This window comes from Eschrichtius robustus, chromosome 5, assembly GCF_028021215.1.
Source record: "Eschrichtius robustus isolate mEscRob2 chromosome 5, mEscRob2.pri, whole genome shotgun sequence".
Classification (NCBI taxonomy): Eukaryota; Metazoa; Chordata; class Mammalia; order Artiodactyla; family Eschrichtiidae; genus Eschrichtius; species Eschrichtius robustus.
In genome coordinates, this window is record NC_090828.1 from 54,941,411 (window position 1) to 54,961,751 (window position 20,341).

At 38.1% G+C, this 20,341-nt stretch overlaps 1 protein-coding gene across 5 annotated transcripts in view; it reads left to right on the forward strand.

Moving 5' to 3' along the window:
• The first annotated feature begins 1,127 nt into the window (after window positions 1-1,127).
• Window positions 1,128-20,341, forward strand: part of TTN (titin) — a 279,823-nt gene continuing 260,609 nt past the window's right edge. For 3 of the 5 annotated variants that reach the window (XM_068543888.1, XM_068543887.1, XM_068543889.1), the window contains exons 1-13: window positions 1,128-1,218; window positions 3,438-3,641; window positions 5,131-5,418; window positions 5,905-5,990; window positions 6,099-6,343; window positions 10,595-10,880; window positions 11,245-11,397; window positions 12,062-12,199; window positions 13,493-13,624; window positions 15,612-15,749; window positions 16,236-16,373; window positions 19,586-19,876; window positions 19,973-20,095. In XM_068543888.1, the coding sequence (XP_068399989.1) occupies window positions 1,128-1,218; window positions 3,438-3,641; window positions 5,131-5,418; window positions 5,905-5,990; window positions 6,099-6,343; window positions 10,595-10,880; window positions 11,245-11,397; window positions 12,062-12,199; window positions 13,493-13,624; window positions 15,612-15,749; window positions 16,236-16,373; window positions 19,586-19,876; window positions 19,973-20,095 (2,313 nt within the window). Of the gene's footprint in view, window positions 1,219-3,437; window positions 3,642-5,130; window positions 5,419-5,904; window positions 5,991-6,098; window positions 6,344-10,594; window positions 10,881-11,244; window positions 11,398-12,061; window positions 12,200-13,492; window positions 13,625-14,879; window positions 15,018-15,611; window positions 15,750-16,235; window positions 16,374-19,585; window positions 19,877-19,972; window positions 20,096-20,341 lie in introns of all 5 variants that reach the window. The other 2 variants (XM_068543885.1, XM_068543886.1) reach the window with 1 other exon arrangement.

Consider the following 20,341-nt stretch of genomic DNA (forward strand, 5'->3'; position numbering starts at 1 on the left):
AGGTACAGAATTAGGTGATTGCTCCACAAACTTTTAATAAATAGAGAATTTTATGAAAAATAGTAATGAAGCAATTGACAACTGAGAATCTGCTTTTTATGTCAGAATAGTGGAATAGTCACATTCAATAACAAGATATTTATGTCTCAGAAATTTCTTCTCATAATCTCTCTAAAACTGATAGGCAAAGTACTTGCTTCCACTTAACAAAAGAACTTAACTGCCGATTTCATGTTAATTTCTTTGATTTTTAATATTTGTGCTATGAAAGCATAGGTGCTTTCACTTCAACTGCATTTCAGACCAGCCTTCCATTTTTCAGAGTTTGCACATTGTTCCTTATTAAGAACTCAAGTCAGTATTTTTCTTTCAGATCTATAATAAATACTGGCCTGCTCAGTTAAATTTAAACTTTCCTGAATATTCACTTCAGCAGTAGCAACATTTACTGAGCAGTTACAATATGAAGAAATATTAAGGACTAAAAAACACCGTATGCTGTCTACAAAAGGTTTGCATAGTTGACCAGGCTTTCCAAAACTTTTCAAGTAAGGAAAGAAATTGCAAAGTTCAAGTTTTTAGTTTTGGTGACTATTTTAAATAATCACCTGGATTACTTAAGGTAATAGTGCCTGAATCTATGTCAACTTTATAAATACAGATACAGTGTCTGAAAAATATTGGGAGGAAGGAAATTTTTTAAAATAATTCTTTCTGACATTGAACCGATGCAAAGATTCGTTTTACACTTTTCACACATATCTTCTATTATTCGTCACTACCCCCAGCTTCCTCCAGCTTTCCCTTTCTCCCAACTCTCTCTCAGATTTCCCACCTTTGGTAAGACTGAATTTCCCTCTTCGACCACTAGGGTACATTCCTTGCTCTGCTTGCTTCAGTTTTTTTTTTCCATCCCCCCTTAGACGTGCTACTCTGTTAGGCTACAAGTCAACTCAGAGGCCAAATTCAGGCCACAAAAGAAAAGGCCTGCCCATCACTCTGGGCCCACAGATGATCTGAGAAGCAACCCATTTGGAAAATGTGTGTCTGCCATCTTCAGAGTAGCTCCAGAGTGGCCCTAAGCTGTGACCTTCTAATTTCTTTTCCTTTTCAGAGTGCCTAAAAAGATGACAACTCAAGCACCGACGTTTACGCAGCCGTTACAAAGCGTTGTGGTACTGGAGGGTAGTACCGCAACCTTTGAGGCTCACATTAGTGGTAAGCTCACACGTTCACACTGTCCCTTTGTCTTCTTTGCCTCCTGTCCATTAACTTTGCTGTAGGAGTTGACACCAAGTTTAAGCCTTGCTTTGACTTTGTGAAATGGGCCCACCTCTATGGAAGGGTCATTGTAAGAGTATACTGTTCACAGACTTCTGACAAAATCTGACAATATAATGGCTTGAAAATGTTCTATTCATATTTATAATTCCACAAAGCAAAATAATTAGCATTGGATTAAATTAGCTGTCAGAATCCAGCTGCTAAATAGGACCAAATTTGGTCATTCTATTTTTGGATTCAGCTGCAGAGCCAGACTGGAAGCCAAGAACTCCAGCCCAATAGGGGCCAGTCATGGAGCTGCTGGGCGAGTAGCCTGTGTGCCTGAGCCTCTGTGGGTTTATGTGGAAAATAACAGTACAACTGACTTTCCTCAGTGGCAGAACTTTCAGTGATGAGCTAACTCCTAGGTATTTTATTATTTTATTTTCAATCTTTATTAAGTGATTCTAGTCAATGAAAAGATTTTCCAGTCATTTTGAAATGACACCCCAAAATAATATATGCCACTCTGGTTCACATATTAAAGAGAAACAAACATTAACCCTAGAATTGTATTTAACAGGAAGTTCTTCTGTCTCTTTTTTTTCTTCTTTATAACTCAGTTTAGGGATGGTTTTGAAAATGGATGATTTCTGGGACCTATCATCACGTGACAAAATGGGGATAATCTATGAACTATATTGTAAATAATCTCAAAATTATTTAATCTCAAATTTATCTAATCAATATTTTCTCCTTCTGCAGTATTGTAACTGGTCATGTAAGATTTTATGGATTAATTAAAAGTTGATGCTTGATGTACCTCTATGGTACACTGTTCCTCTTTTTTTTTTTCAACTTTATGGCTTATAATAAAGATGTAAAATGAGATTTCCTTTTGTTTTCTGTCTATGAACTAATCTTATTCATAACTGGATAACACTTTATTTTACATCGCACAAATAACATATAATCATTCTTCAATTTCTATTGTATATGTATATAGAGACCAGTTCAATTCCTCTCTTGTATGATAATCTCTGACTTCCAAATAATTTACTTATTTATCTTGTAACACTCAGTAACTTCTGAACTGAGCAGAACACATATGGCTTCAGTGGGAAGTTTGCCTGCTTGTGGAGTAATGGAATCTGGCTTCCTCATAATTCCTTGTTCCTTCACACTTTGTGCTAATACATTCTTAGAAAAACACCACTGAAAATATTTGAACACCCATGAATTCGTTAAATAAACTATTCACTTGGCCACAGTGGGAGATTGGCTAATGTAAGGACAACAAAATAAACTTTCTCTCTCTTATCCTCACCTCCTCAGTTTAAGGAGTTAGATCACCAGCCTTCATGCCAAAGGCAAATTAAACTGTGCTCTGAATTTGCCTCATGCCTTCTGAATGCAGAATTCTAGTATACTTAAAGCATCCAGCCGTGTACATATAGTCATTAGCTCCGTGATTCATGGTGGGTGAAGAGAATTTGACTTTTCTACCTGCAACTCCAAGTATCCATGTTGGTCTGAAAGACTTGGTTCGGCATCATCTCTTATTGTATGAGAAGCTGCCCCTCCTTTGTGTGGCATTTTGACTGAAGCACATTTGAAAGGCAGGAGAGGTCAGGAAGACAGGGTCCCTGTAACCCAGAGGAGGTAGGGGGCTGAGTGTGCTCTCTTGTGCTTATTCGGCTGAACTTTTAGATCCCTTTGCTGCTTTTGTTCTTCATTTGTTTTTGAAGAGGACAACAGTCACTTTTCATCTCACAGTTTCCTTGGCTCTTCATTTTTATAAATCTCTTTCATGATTTTAATGATGTCTATTAAATTGCATCAGATAGAACCCTGGGCAGGAGGGCAGGTGATGGCAATTCTAGTCCTCAGTGTGCCACTGCCAGCTGAGGGACCTTGGGAAAATCATTGAGCCTTTTTGGCTTCAGTTTCCTCCCCTATAGAATGAAGGTGCTGGCCTCCACGTGAACCCACAGACCTTCCTAATGGTCTGTAAGTTTACACTTTTATCACACAGCTGTCAAATTTTCACTATCATTAAATAGCATGACTCTCTGGATAGCTTTTATGGTTTAGGACAAGGAAGTGAACATAATGGGACAGAACAGAGGACTTTGCAGTGCCCCAAACATAAAGATGAATTCTTTGTTCTCCAGGTTTCCCAGTTCCTGAGGTGAGCTGGTTTAGGGATGGCCAGGTGATTTCCACTTCCACTCTGCCCGGCGTGCAGATCTCCTTTAGCGATGGCCGCGCTAGACTGATGATCCCCGCCGTGACTAAAGCCAACAGTGGACGATACTCCCTGAGAGCCACCAATGGATCTGGACAAGCGACTAGTACTGCTGAGCTTCTCGTGACAGGTAGGCCGGAGGGGACCTGCCTGTCCCCTGCACCACCCCCAGAGGGCATCTCCAGGACCTGGGGAAGGGAGTCCCCCCAAAGCTACTGAGCACATGCAGATGCATCTCGAATCTAGAGAAGGGCCCACTGGACACTGCATTGATGGCAAAGTTGTTTGTCTTTTGGAATTTGGTTTTCCTCAAAAAAGTGGCTGAGAACTAGTTCCTCTATACACATATTAAGCACTCAAAAGTATATTAAGGAAATATTAAAAATCATGTTTCTGAGCAAGTAGAAAGGCCTGGAGCCTTGTCTATACGCCTGCTAAGGAAATAGGCATATCTCCAGGAATTCACACTTTAACAAGCACATAGATGATTCTGATACCAGTGGTCCACAGAACACCCATTTAAGAAATACTGCTCTAGGCCATAACATTTAATAATGCTTTATTTACTTTCCATTTCTAAAAACATTGCACAGTAAGCGTACACAGAAATAGGGCAAATGCTTGTTTATGATTCAAATGCAGGACACAGTTTCCCCACAAAAGTTACCACCAGTCTTCGTGGCCTCTGTCATTTTTCTCCATCCTTTACTTCTTCCTAAGACATTAGTACAAAGAACATTGCATTACTTTACACATTACATAACAATGTCTTTCATGAGCTGCATAATGTTATATATGTTTATCCAATAAACTATACGTTCAGCACTGTTTAAGTATAGGGCTATCATTGACCAAAACAGAAGGAACATCAGGTAACGTCAGGTATGAACTTTAACATACATCCAGAAAATTCAGAAAGGGAAAATGCACAAGGCTGACAGCATCTGCTGTTGTTTATGACTCAAAAACATGTCAAGATTAATCCCACTCACCCTTCACATTTATTTTATTAAAAATTTCTTCCAACATAATTAGCCAAAAAAATCCCCTTTCTGTAGCATCTAACATTAAATCATGTCATTATTTGGATTAACATTTTAAATGCAAGTACATATTTGGGTTAGTTGAATACTGATTAAGTTGGAGCCAATTTAGGATTTTTTAATTTAAATTAAAACTTAATGATTCTGTAAGTCACAGGTGTATCCAGCAAACCAACCACTGGAATTCATTTTAGTGCAACTTCCTGAAATATGTAAAGTTACCTTAACATATTAATATAGTGCTAGATGTGAAGTTGGGAGGAAGTGCAGGAAAGATCCTCTAGAAATGTTATAACAAGATCTAGGCTTTTTCTTTAAAAAAAAAAAAAATGTGGTGGCCTAGAACAGCTAAACAAGACAAAGCAAATCAAATATGGTGGCGGGGTGCCCTCTGCCACCTCCTGGCTCTGCTCTTACTGTCATCTGATGGATGAGCTGGGCTCAAGGACAGTCAGGCGTGTTTGGTTCAGCTAGCCATTGCCTGATTTGGACACCAGAGCTGTAATCATTTAAAAATAGCTTGTTGGGAGCGCCCTGGCTGGCGCCAGTCCTAATTTTCTTCCCTTCCCGCTGCAGCGGAGACAGCGCCACCCAACTTTGTTCAACGGCTGCAGAGCATGACCGTGAGACAAGGAAGCCAAGTGCGACTCCAAGTGAGAGTGACTGGAATCCCTACACCTGTGGTGAAGTTCTACCGGGACGGAGCCGAAATCCACAGCTCCCTTGATTTCCAAATTTCACAAGAAGGCGACCTCTACAGCTTACTGATTGTGGAAGCATACCCTGAAGACTCTGGCACTTATTCAGTAAATGCCACCAATAGCGTTGGAAGAGCTACTTCCACTGCTGAATTACTGGTTCAAGGTATGTGCTGGAGGTTGAGCAACAGGGAGCAGGGGAGGGGAAGGATTTAGGACCAAGTGGGGTCAGGGGTCCACCTGCCTGCCCTCTGAGGTCTGGGAATGCTGTGAGTTGAAATCAAAGCTGGCATTTCAACACCCGTGAAAAGTCTCTGAGATTCCACACAGGAGTTTAGAATCATTGAAGCAATCTGTGGTTTTTAACCCTACTAGAAACTGGGAAGTATTTCAATTAAGTCATCTATGTTTTCAAATTACTGGCAAGTGATGGAATTTTTTAAAAAAGGATTCTAATTAAATTCTCATATCTAATAATAAATATTTTCTATGTTTAAAGCTAATTTATATTCATACAAAATCCAAAACTTTCTGCATTTTTGTCCATTGGGACACAGAAAATCTTATTGACTTTGCAGTCAGAATTAACATAATCCCTTTAAAAATGGGTCCTTGTGTTCCCTTCTAAATATTTATCTTTCTCTTCCTACAGGTGAAGAAGTAGTACCCGCTAAAAAGACGAAGACAATTGTTTCGACTGCTCAGATTTCAGAAACACGGCAAACTCAAATTGAAAAGGTTTTTTTTGTTTTTTTTTTAATATATACTGTCACGTTTTAAGCCTTTCAGATTGTTGCTTCATCAACAATTTCTCCTCACCATGGGCTTTGTTTTTCTCTTTTACAGAAGATTGAAGCCCACTTTGATGCCAGATCAATTGCAACAGTTGAGATGGTAATAGATGGTGCCGCTGGGCAACAGCTGCCGCATAAAACACCTCCCAGGATACCTCCTAAGCCAAAGTCAAGGTCTCCCACACCACCATCCATTGCTGCCAAAGCACAGTTGGCTCGACAGCAGTCCCCATCGCCGATAAGACACTCCCCGTCCCCGGTCAGACATGTGCGGGCACCGACCCCATCTCCCATCAGGTAAAGCCTTTTAAAAGAGATCATTATGCATTTTTGAATTAGGTTTAATCCAATAAGACGAGAGATAAAAGGAAGAAATAAGAAATGTAGGGTGTGATAAAGGAGGTAAACCAAAAAGACACTGGTTATGATTTTCACAAATCCTCACTGTCCGCTGGTAAATTGGAGAACTTTATAAACTCTGATTCTGAATTCTTATTTGTACACCATTTAATATCTGCTTTAGGAGTCAAGAAAAAGAGCGAAATGAGAAGAGCACAGAATTTGGGGTTGGAAGCCCTGCGTTCACTCAGCTTGATTACTTGTTAAAATGTGACTTAGAAAATAATTATAATAATAAAATAATCACTAATATACATTGACCACTTTCTCTATGTCAGACATTTGATTGGCACTCTGTGTATATTATCTCATTAAATATTCATAGCAACCTCTAAGAATTATCACCCCTAATTTTATAGCTAGGTGACCAGAGCTAAAGAAGTTAAATAATTTGCTTAAGGTCTTAGTCGTGTCATTTGTAAATTATAGAGAAACACAGTACGAATTATCTCAAGGTGTGTTGTGAGGGTTCAATGAGATAATTAGTTGAAGGTATCTTGTAGATATAAAATAATTATACAAGTGTTCTTCTGCTCTAATAATAAGTAAAACCTTCTAAATATTTTGCATGTGCTTATGTTATTTTGTCTAGAATGTAAAATGGATTTCTATTAGGTTTCTATGCTTAGTTAATATGGAGGTATATTAGAAAGTAAGAATGTATCATCAGGGCTCAGAAACTATTGGGTTGGCCAAAAAGTTTTCGTAATGTTTTACAGAAAAACCCAAACGAACTTTTTGGCCAATCCAATATATAAGCAAGTATAAATTATCCATAGCAAATTTGAAACTTTGGGATTTAGCTTAACATGCTGAGGTTTTTTTACATGATAAACTGATAAAAAAAGGGGAAAATTTGGAGTAAATAAAAAAGTGTTTCTTGACCAATTTAAATTAATTTTTTAAATGTAGAGAAAGTTCCCCTGCCACGAAAAATTTTAAAAGAAGAACAATACGTGGATAGTTGATCTAAAAAATATTCAAACTTATTGGAAGTTACTGTAATCAAAACAGTATGGTATTGGTAAATGAATAGAAAATACATGGGGAAAGCAGAACAGAGGGTCCAGAAATAGAATTCAAGTATCCAGGAAATTCAGTGTTTAATCAAAGTGACCTTTCAGTTCAGTGGGGAAAGGATATTTTACTCGATAAAGAATGCTGGCCCAATTAACTATCCATTTGGGAAAAACCGAATATAAACTTCTACCTACACCATTTACAGAATAAATCTCAGCTTGACTAAAGAGCTAAATTAAAAAATAAATCACAAAAATAAAAGAGAAGAAAATTTGGGAAAACAACTGTAGGGAAGAGCTTTTAAAAATAGATTTACAGACTCAACAACATAAAAATAAAAATTTATGTATGGCAAAAGCAAGGTCATTGCTACACCAAACAGTGCATTTGTGAAAAAAATTCAAGGGTGCCTCTTCCTCGAGATATGGCATTGCCTCTGCCATAAAATATTAAAACAAACATACAGTGGCTACAGTGTGAATTGTACAAGCCTAGAAACAGTGCATAATCTATACAACTGTACATGTTGATGCTGGATAAGACCCTATAAATAAGCAAATGCAAACCGTGGATCTCGGGGGAAATGTTTGCAATACTTATGACAAAGGACTAATACACTAGATGTATCAAAAAGCTTCCACAAATTAATTATTAAAGAAAAAACAAGCAACACAAATGAAGAAAAATTGACAAAAGACAGGCATTTCACACCAGAGGCAATGTAATGTCCAACAAATATATGGAGAAATGCCAGATATTTTCCAGTCTTTATTATAGTGGCCACTTTAAAGATATTGGTAAACACTAATATGAAGCCTTGACCAAAAAGCTAGCTTTAAAAACGTGTCTGGCTATCAAAAAAAGTGTTCTATCTCAGGCTAACTCCAAGTTTGCATACCACAAAATCACAAGGCAGGCCACATGTGATTTCTGGGGGAAGATAACAACCTCACCGTATTTTTAATCCAAGCCTAAGAGTCATTTAGAATTACAGAGCTTCCCTGATTCTATGGAGTATTTTGACTGTCTTAGAAGTACTGAGAATTCATTAATAACAATCCCAATTATTTAGCCCCCCAAATTTGCTTTAAAATAAATTTAAATATCAATTTGTGGAGAAAATAATGGTTATCCAGGATAGACAATTTCCTAAAATGTCTTACAGTCTAATCTTGATTTTTGTTATAGAGAAAGGCAAATATATTTCATTGAATAAGGTGCATTGTATCTAGCTGTGACCAGGTGATTTTTTTTTTTTTTATTGTAAGAGCAGAAATAAGCACTTTCCTATAATGACTCAAATTACATTGATTTTCACAGTTATGGGCTTACCTGCTGCTAATCACTCATGTCATGCTAATCATGTCTTTAACTCTATTTGAATTAGACCCACTTTAGTAGGTACAGCAAGAACAAGACACAGGTTGAAACTTGGAAATACATGTCACTTTGCTTTTCTTCAATTGGTGTAAACCCTACGTTATTCTAAACTGGTCTTCGTTATGGTTCTAAGGCAGTCACTTTCAGAGTAGATACTTGTTCCCCTAGATCTACCTTTAGTTGATCACAACTCCATTTATAAAATGTAAATTGATTTTCACCAAAAAACCCTTCTTCAAGAAAATGATTGAACATTTCTTCATGAAACTGGTTAATAGTGTAATGTTCTATTAATTTACTCTGTAATTTAGAGCAGATATCAACTGTACCTTGAGCCTTAATTAGAATAATTGTTTCATTTATGATCAGTATAAGTTAAATACCCTGTGTAGTGACAGAATACATTTATAAACATTTTCCTGCATGTAGTAGTTAAATGCAATGATAAGGCAATACTGCCACCTAGAGGGAAAAGTATAATAAACCCTTTGGATCAAGAATTAAATTATGAAAAATTTCATCTTAAAATAATGCCTGGAATTATAACTATAGATTAGGAACTGTCATTTTTGTCTGTAAATGCCTTGATTCAGTACCCAGATTCTTGAACTGATGCTATTGCAGTTTGGACACACATAAAAAACGATGAAAACTGTTTTGGAAGAAACCATTTTATCAATTTAATCAAAAACTATAGAATCCTTAGGTTTCAAATTATCCACTATATGGATATTTAAAAGAAGTCCAGAGTACAATACAATGAGGGTGAGGGTAAACAAAGACAGAATAAATTTAAAACAGCAGTTTACCATACTTTGACCAGAACAGCAGTTCGCAAAGTGTGTTGTACAGCCTACACCCAAAAAAGTTCTGCAAAAAGAGTAATGAGAAAGCCTTGCAATTCACAGGGCATATGGGCATGATGAAGGCTGTGGGAAATCCTGCAGGAAAATTAAAAAAAAGGTTTACCTTGTTTAGCCTTGAGCTGCATGAGCATTTTGATTACAGAAACCTTTCTTCCTTCAACACCTATTTGACGTCCCCTCACCCCCCACCCAGAATTGGGAGTACAGAGAAATTTAGAGTTATGGTTACCATATTTGCCATGTCCTTTCTTTGACTGTATTTTAAGGACACGCCTTCTGCTGTCTTGACTTCTAAACATGAAAAGGTGGGGCGGGGCACAGAATTCTTTAGTTTAGGATTAAATCTGATTCTCTTACAGAATTACAACAGATGAGAATAAGGCTCACTGAGATTTAAAACAAATTACTTTCAAGTACATTACTTGCCTCTGTATAGGTTATTGAGCCACGGATTTTATTTTTATTTATTTTTTAAATTTTATTTATTTATTTTTGGCTGCATTGGGTCTTCATTGCTGCGCGCGGGCTTTCTCTAGTTGCGGTGGCTTCTCTTCTTGTGGAGCACAGGCTCTAGGTACGCAGGCTTCAGTAGTTGCAGCGCGTGGGCTCAGTAGTGTGGCGCGCAGGCTCAGTAGTTGTGGTGCACAGGTTTAGTTGCTCCGCGGCATGTGGGATCTTCTTGGACCAGGGATCCAACCCGTGTCCCCTGCATTGGCTGGTGGATTCTTAACCACTGCACCGCCAGGGAAGTCCCAAGCCATGGATTTTAAAACTCTGCCTTAAATTAAACACTTCCAGATTTTTCTTCCTTTATTCATATCTGATGACCAAGGGAGTAGTTCCTTGTCTTGGCATTCTTTGACCTCTGCCATTTGATTTTCAGGTCCGTGTCTCCGGCGGGGAGGATCTCCACGTCCCCCATCAGATCCATTAAGTCTCCGTTACTCGTCCGGAAGGCTCAGGCGCCCACCATGCCCCCAGGCCCCGAAGTGCCTCCCCCTTGGAAGCAAGAGGGCTACATGGCTTCATCTGAGTCTGAGATGAGAGAAACCATGGTGACAAGTGCTACTCAGATCAGGACAGAGGAGAGATGGGAAGGGAGATACGGGATCCAGGAGCAAGTGACCATCAGCGGAGCGGCAGGGGCTGGTGCTGCTGGGGCTGCAGAGGTACTGTCAGAGCTTCGTTTCTCTTCCTTTCACGTCTGGTTTCTCCCAACAGAATCCTGCCATGAAACGCAGTCTGTGCAGGTTGCAGGGAAAATGCATACGAACATAAGAATATAACCGAAACTGAAAACCCAATTTGGCTTATGCTCTGTAAAAGCGTTTTTTAATTGGAACAAAGGCTCTAAATCTGTGAGCTTTTCATAAATGTAGGTTTTCATAGTACCTACCGTATCTCTCTTGGCAATGATAAATGCTTATGCATGTGTCTACTGTACTCTAGGTGGCTTGGTTTCCACTGTTCTTTTGTGTTTTCTACCGGGCGTGTCATTTCACAAAGTAATGTGCTTGGTCACTGCCAATCCAGGTGAGACAAGAAACTGACAAAAGTGCAGCTGTTGCAACCGTTGTTGCTGCTGTTGATATGGCCAGAGTGAGAGAACCAGTTATCAGCGCTGTAGAGCAGACTGCTCAGAGGACAACCACGACTGCTGTGCGCATCCAACCTGCTCAAGAACAGGTAGGCCTGGGGCCATGCACACTGAGCTGTGCATGCAATCAGTGCTCACATGGCTTTGAGGACAACACTGAGCCCACCATGGCCCGGACTTTTAGGCCTTTCAGAGGAGGAGGTGGTCTGAGACCAAAGGTGTTCAAGATACAAACATTCTAAGTACCTGGTCTAAGTCAGACAGCTAGGCAGGTAAGAGTTAACTCTCAGAAAGTCAAGACAGGAGGTCAGACAAGGTATCCAAAGTATCAGGGCACTCCTGAGCTAAGACAGGCAAAGGTGGCCAAGAAAGTCAGCTGAACAAGACGGTACATGTGCGTTCAGAGCTGTAGTTCCAGACCGGTCCATCCAGAGCTCAGTCTCTCCAAGAGCCAGGCAGGAAAACCATTATTTCAGGGCTGCCATTACCTTTCTCTAAGCTTCCCCCAAAGAACTTTGCTTTTACTTTCCTCAAAACAAACGTGACACTTGATTCATAGCTGAAAGGTGTTATGAATCCAAGATAATTTCCCATCTCATATTTGAATAGATTTTCTGTTATAGTTTAAAATCACTCTAGCTTTCCTCCTTGTCCTCTCCTGTGTAACATTTATGTCTTTATCCTGATTTATTATTGTGACTTTTTATGTGAGGCGCATTACAGTATGTCTTTCCTTTCCCCTATGAAAATCAGATAAAAAAGGAGGCAGAGAAGACTGCTGTAACTAAGGTGGTAGTGGCTGCCGATAAAGCAAAAGAACAAGAATTGAAAGCAAGAACCAGAGAAGTAATTACCACAGAACAAGAGCAGGTGCACGTAACTCATGAACAGGTGAAAATGGTTTTTGATATGAAATTATTATTGTGATTACCAGCGTCAACACAGATAATAATGTTTACCACGAAGGGTGTTGTTTTGTGAGCAACACGGTTGTTTCACAGTAATAAAATCCCCTGTATCTCTGTATCCCTGGGTACTGGATACCAAAGTCCCTTAGAGTCACCAGACGCTTCCCTTGTGTAGACAAAAGGGACCTCTGGGAACACATAGCAGAAGTAGAAACAGGGGTCTCATCTACACTGGCCTGGAGACTCACTGGCTAAATATGTGACTACGAGGGATGGAGAAGTAGATGCTGAGGTGGGAACTGGGAAGAGTGGAAAAGAACACTGAACACACAGTGCTTTGAAAATAGCTTAGCAACTGCTTCCTGACTCCTTAAGAGAACATTTGAACATGGATTTGAAATGAGATGGAGAGCATGGCCTTCTCGGGTGAAATAACCAGAAAAAGTGAAAAAGACAGCGCCATGATTGGAGGCATTCAGGAGCGAATTAGATGAGACCAACTGATAGGGCTGTTGGCCACCCAAGCCGATTGTCAGTTGGGTGGTTTGGGAAGATAACTTTCAAGCCTTTTTTAACCCTGAGATCCTGAATTTCAGTGATGACGCCTGAGAATGGCAAAGAGGCAAATGGAGAAAACTGCCCCCCCAGCACCCCTTTTTCCCCCACATATACCTTAGGTGTCCAGATCCAAACACAGTATCTTCAGGGGGTTAAGGATTTGGAAAACATTTTGCCTGGGATGTGTACGAAACTTTTCTCCCTTTAATGTCTCAATTTTAGAAAAGTAAGTCTTGATATTCCAAACCATCACAATATTTAGGAAATTTTTCGAAGCAAAATTATCATATAAATGTGGATTATAAATCATCTATACTTGATTTTTTATATATAAAATTAAAGGGTCAGACAGTATTACTTTTAAGGTCTTCCATTCTAATATCCTATGCTCTAAGATTTCCTTTAGATGACAAAGTGACACAAAATAATATTGCCATATATCCATTTATAAAAATTGGAAGTCTTTTTAAAGAAGACTACACTCTCCAAAGCAGTGTTGAATCCAATTTTTTTTCTCTAAGCAACATAACTTATGGTTTAGGCAGATAAAGAGCATGGTCATATTAGTGAAAATGTGATCATTTATTTTATTTAGTGATAGCTCTAGAAAAAGGACTTTTCTTATTTTACTTCCTATTTTTTTATATTTAGTAAACATTATGTCACTTCCATTAGAGATCAGGAGACAATAAGGTTTTGTTTTTATCATTGATTTCAGATAAGAAAAGAAGCTGAAAAGGCATTTGTACCAAAAGTAGTAATTTCCGCAGCTAAAGCCAAAGAACGAGAAACTAGAATAACCGGAGAAATTACTACAAAACAAGAACAAAAACAAATAACACAAGAAACGGTAAGTCAAATTTTGTAAATATGTTGTAATTTGTTGACAAATATCACATTCCAGCCAGCTACATGTACCCTCTAACCAAAACCTCTAAGTGGAGGAGTCTTTTGTGTATATTTTCTTTCTGTTGTTTCTCTATATCTAGTATTGAAACTCTTTCATGATGGAAATTCTGCTCTCATTACACAATTTTCCACTCAACTGATCAGTTTCAAGGAAATTGTCTATCTACTAGAATAGTTTGGGGCACATCAGTGACGTTTCTAGAGCATAATTAAGTGGAAGATAGATATCACTCCAGCCCAGTTACCCACTGGTACAATCAGTTTTTTCATGCATAACCTAAGCCCTTGGTCACTTAAATTGTAACACACAAACCTGACATAGTTGGAAGACACATGCATGTGTATGCGCCTACACACACACAAACACACACACACACACACACACACCAGCCACGAATACTCCAACTAAATATCAAGGGAAAGTGAGGAATTGCTGGACATCAGAGAAGACCAGTACTTCTTCAAGAAAGTGCCCTAATTCCTGGTTGATCAACAGTGACCCAGAAGTGTTTGCTGCTTTTGTGCTGTAGAGCCAAGTTGGAAAAACCCCAATATCACCAAAATCTACTTCTCTCCCATGTATGAAATCAAGCCTTATTGGGTCTAGCAAGAGGCAACTTTTGAATTCTTTCATGTTCAAGTAGATTTCAGTGACATTGAGGTTGTTCCAACTTGGCCAGCCTCTCTTAATCTCAAGCTCTTTTTTGATCCCAGAGCTACTTTTCTTAAAATATCCAGCTCAGAACACTATATACTTAAAAGGCTGGCCAGAGGTCTTTGGGTGAAGTTCCCTCTCCTTACAGTGAGTGAGAGATTTTGAATGCACAGGAACCCAAGTTGGCATAATGAAGGACATAGAAATCCCTGTTACCATTGCAATGCTGGTGACTGGCGAGTTCAGTCTAACTGTAGTTGTCTAGCCATTTGCTAGCGGGTGCTTATTAAGTTCCCTAATGTGTCAACATATCTTAAAGATGAGGCCTTTTCAGTTTCTAGGACAATTTACTCAGGGACAGGTGGGCAGAAAAGAAGCCCACTCCTGGGTTTTAAACACAAGTGTAGGCCCTCAAAATGGAACTGTGATATTTCCTCTCTCACCACCGAACATTCTGTATTCTCCCGAATGTTGAAAGGATATCTTGCCATTTCCCCTGTGCCTTTTGAAACTCAAACCTTCATTTTACTCTGAAAATCAGATAATACAGAAAGCTGAGACAGCTGCTGCATCCATGGTGGTAGTTGCCACTGCCAAGCCCACAGACTTAGAAACAATTCTGGGAGCTCAAGAAGAAATTGTCACACAACAAGATCAAATGCGTGTAACTCATGAAAAGGTGACAACTTCCTGCTGGTGTGAAATTCACTCTTGTTTCATTCCATTTGCAAGCCACCTACATTTTCATCCTGGGTCTTAATCATCACCTTTTCACCTCCTTCTCTTCTTATGACTCATACAGAAAACTTCAGAATCTCTCAGGAACCTTTTGCTGTCTATCTAGCTTTCACTGCCACTTTTCTTTCCTAACTTTTCAGACTTTCTTTGGATTCTTACTAATATGATATTATAATTCACCTTAATATTTAACATGTTTCTATTGAAGACTCCAGTGTACAAGTCAATTGATAAAATGCAAAATTATGTATTTTTTTATGACTCTATTGGCATTTCCCATAAATTATGAGGAGAATAAGGTGAGAAAGAGAAATGCATCCTTTTATTGCTCATCACATGTTTTTCTTTTAGACTGAACGTATTTTGATACTGTTACCAATGAAACAGTATGGATGATCAAAGCAACTCAGATGATAAAATGTCCTTGCATAGGAAGAAATATTCTTCCTGTCTCAGCTTTGACTTAATTTCTTTTATTAGAGGCTATATGAAATTTAATGACCATTTTCTCATCTTTTTTTTATTGTATGACCAGATAATGAAAGAAACTAGGAAAACAGTGGTACCTAAAGTCATAGTTGCCATGCCCAAAGTCAAAGAACAAGATTTAGTATCAAGAACTAGAGAAGGCATCACTACCAAAAAAGAGCAAGTTCAAATAGCTCAGGAAAAGGTGAATACAGATATTCGAGATGGGAAAAGTTTCATCTTTAAACTAATTTCCAGTAAACCATTAACTACAATGTGATATGAATTATTGATCTGTATTTTCCTTTTTGGATCCCCAACTAAAAACCACATGGTGAATGTATGACTTCTTACCATAACTTTTATCTGCACATTTGATTTTCATTCGTCTGTAACATTTGTAATTCATTTTATTCACCATTATCCTTTGCACGAAGATTGGCATTTTTAGCCTGACTTCTAAAAAGCAATATAAGGAATCATCTAGAGATTTTTTTTTTTTGTAGTTAACGTTTCTAAGGTTTGTGGTTCCCAGTCAGTGTGCACTGCCCAGTGCAAGTTAACTTCTTTTGTGTAGTTAACCCTGAATAACCTTGTCTTGCATCCCCACTAAGGGGTGGGGGGGAAGTGTCATACCATATGCGTCTGAAGCCCTGTACAATTTAAACCTGGATTTTACTATAATAATCAGATGAGAAAGGAAGCTGAGAAAACTGCCTTGTCTACAATAGCAGTTGCAACTGCTAAAGCCAAAGAACAAGAAACAATACTGAGAACTAGAGAAGAAATGGCTGCTAGACAAGAACAAATCCAAGTTACTCATGGAAAGGTGACTATTGCTATTCCAAGTGTGAAATCCCCTATTATAATACATTAATACTAAATCTCATGTGAAATCCCCTATTATAATGCATTCCAAATCTCAGAATTTCTTATGAGACACTATTAACCTGATTTATTTTTAGATGTACAATTGGAAACTAAAAAACTGAATTATTTATTACTGTTAATATTACTACATATTCCTTTCCTCACTTACCTCTTCACTATTATTTTCCATTTTTTATTATTAACAGCTAGAGATTCTCCAGAAGTTGATGATTGAGATTGCATGCAGGCTAATTTTAAGATACTCCATGGACATTAAAAAAAAGTGTTCAAGTAAATAATGACTCTTACTGTCAAAGAGATGTACATTTTGAAGTACAGTATTAAGTATAAATAAATAAATCCAGTATATTACAGTGTAGAGTATGGACTTATTTCAGGAAAAACCCCATAATTTTCATCATGTGAAACTCTACCTTTTTTTCTCCCTGTAAATATCAGATGAGAAAAGAAGCTGAGAAAATTATGGTGCCTGCTGTAGTAGCTCCCACTAAAGCTGAACAAGATGCAATATTAAAATCTAGAGAAGAAATTATCCAACCAGAATAAATATACATCAACCATAAAAATGTTATTTGTAGCATCTATTTGTGGCTATGAAATTTCCATGAATTTACCTTCTTCCCAGGACTCTATACCCCGGGTGAACTATTTACCTAACTTTACTCTTTATTGCTAATATAGTAATTGGAAATTAGCAACTAAAGTTTTCCAATTTCTTTAGCGTCATAACTGAGTCCTGTCTGTATTTCCGTCAATGCTGTTTTCTATCTCTACATCTTTGGGGTTTTTTTTTCTAAGACAGGATTTAAGATCAGCTTTTTTAACATTTATGTAAGTCTAATACTGAATGGCCTATCAGCCTTCTAGAAGTCTCATTGACGACAGAAATTCCAATATGTAACATACTTCATGAGTGATTATATTTACATTTTTGTTCTGAATCGCATAAATTTGACTATCTTATTTTTGTTGTTAAAAATTAGCTAAAAAAAAAATTAGCTAAGAATGGAAGCTCAGAAAATGTCTAGACCCAAAGAAATAGTTACCACTGCAAAAATCTGCTGAACCAGCCACCCTGCCAAGAACTAGAGAAGGATCTGCCATTAAGCGAGAACAAATACATCTTTTTCATGAGGAGATGAAAACTGATGCTGTGGACGTGACAAGCATTGTTTCATCCCATTTCGTCATCAGCTCTCCTGACTTTTCATCCATGATGAGTCGTCGTGCTCCTGCAGCTCCATTTAATTGCTTAACTGATCAACAGAACGTTAGAGACCATTAGACTCAGTCCAGCTCTTCCAGTGCAACAGTCAGCACTTCTAGTTGTGGAAAGTCAGATTAAGTAACACTTTTCTTTGTGTCTTCTAAATTAATTCTCAGCTTTAAACTGGTATGAGTTAGGGTCTCCAATTCTAGTCCAATTCTTCTTCCTGATTATCTAGGTTCCAAAAATATGAAGGATATTAGAGTCAGTCCACTAAGAAATAAGAGCAGCTATCAGCATAGATTACTCATTTGGGGTTGTCCATCAATGAGTATATGGGTCCACCAGCATATGTATATAGAGTTGACATACGTTAACTAAGGAAAGAATATATAGATGCTTCCCCAACTTAAAATATCTTACTATAGTTAAGATTCTTTTTTGCATAAGTTTTAAATTAAGAATAACATTCATATATGTCAGTTAGCAAAGGACAATTTCTTTGAGCTTAAGTTTTCTCATTATTAAAATAAGTAAAATGAAAACTCAAACTATTTCATAGACTGGTTGAAAGATTCAAGTGAGATATAATGTAAATGTAATCATTCTATAAGCAAAGTAATTTATGTGTGTGTGTGTGTGTGTATACAGTTCAAGATGTTAACATTTTAAAACATCTATAAAATTAAAGTCAACTAATGGCCTATATGGTTTAAAAAAAGAAACAACCAGAAGAATGAACTTAACCCACCTAATCCTCACGTATATTTTACATTCTTCTAAGATACAATCTAAAGTGAAAATGATATCTGCAATTCTTCAAGGCAGATTAGATTGTTTGTGGCTTCCTAGATGGAGAACTGGATGAAGCCTATAATCACTAAAGGCCCAATTTCGTCTCAGAAACACCTCATTTATATCTTAAATGGTTCAGAGAATAATTTTAACAGATATAGAGGTAGCACACTTGAAAAACACTTCAGATGCAATCTAGATTCTATTCACAGCAGCAGAAAAGAAAACTGAACATTAATAAAATATTCCAGCATTCTTTTAAAGAGCACTGATGGACACGGTGATGTGATTTTTGCGATATGCTGTTTCCATGTACTGCAGAGAATAATAACATATGAGCCGTATCAATTGGCTTGCTTTCTTTAAAAGAGAAACTCCTTTGCAAAATGTGTTCCCATTTACGATAATCAGATTCATGGAAATGAGAAAACAACATTTCTTTTTCCTTCTTCACTTTAACTTACAATAGTAATGACAGTAAATTGAACTTTGCTGTGAAAGATTGTTCTCTTGAATCCAAATATGATAACACTTTCATTTTCATCACGGTATCTTCATTCGTGTGTTTTAAGAAAGATACTTTCTAATAGATTAAAAATTTTTTATCCCTAGGGAATCATAAGTAAATTAATATGTTCCCTGTGTGTTCACAAGTTTTCATGTTATCTCAGATTTGCATGTGACTGTACAATTCTGTAGCAACTGATTTTTCTGGATGGGACTGTGACAGTATTGAGTGCATTTTTATCATCACCGTCATCGCGCCGACACCAGACTAAATGATCGGCAATAAAAATAATCAATGAAGATAACCAGCCCCGAAGTTCTGATTTCACAAGTGCTAATTGACTGTCTGCCATGGACAAAGTACTAGACAAACTCAAAACCTCCTTACTATTTTACATACGTATTGTCCCATGTTGTGTTTATGTGATTTAATGTCTACTCTAAACAAGGATTCATAGAGTGTATCTAACTAGATGTCCACACATTATAATCACCAGTGAAATATTAAATTCTTAAATGCATTTCTAAGTCATATTTCTGGAGACATTAACATAGTTGTGTAACGTAGGTGCCGTCGGCCCATCGTGCCTTTAGACATGACTGACATTACTGAGTATTAATTCTGGAAACCTTATCTGCAGGTGGGCGTTGGGGAAAAGGCGGAAGCTGTAGCAACAGTGGTTGCTGCAGTAGACCAGGCCCGAGTTCGAGAGCCCAGAGAAGCCGGGCATGTTGAAGAAATGTATGCTCAGAAGACCACTTTGGAGTACGAGTACAAGGAGCACGTTTCTGCCGCCAAGGTAGCTGAGCATCCGCCACGTCCAGCCTCAGAACCCCACATTGTCCCTAAAGCAGTCAAGCCTGGAGTGATCCACGCTCCTTCTGAGACTCATATCACAACTACGGATCAAATGGGAATGCACATATCACAGGTGAGTCTGGAGCCACTGGCTGTTCCCGGGAAAGCAAGCTTAACTGCTGTGGTCACCTGGTGAACACGAGTATCACTGAGTTCCATTTCCATGCAGATCAAGAAAACTACAGATCTAACAAGTGAAAGATTAGTCCATGTGGATAAACGCCCCCGCACAGCAAGCCCTCACTTTACCGTTTCAAAAATTTCTGTTCCTAAGCCAGAACATGGATATGAGGTAAGAAGTTAATGAGCTGGACAAAGAAATGTTAGGCTCAAAGGAAGAAAGTATCTAATGTGTGACGTAGGGTATCTTTGGCGAAAGCCAACGTGGGCCTCTTTTTGATGATGTCTGTTTGTTTTCACGGTGGACTCAGAAACCCCTAAAGTCTGAAACTTGCCCAACAGGGTGAGCCTAGGCTAGCAGTTGGTTATCTTACACCTCTGAGAAGACACAAATCCATACAGGCTTCTTTCTTTTCAC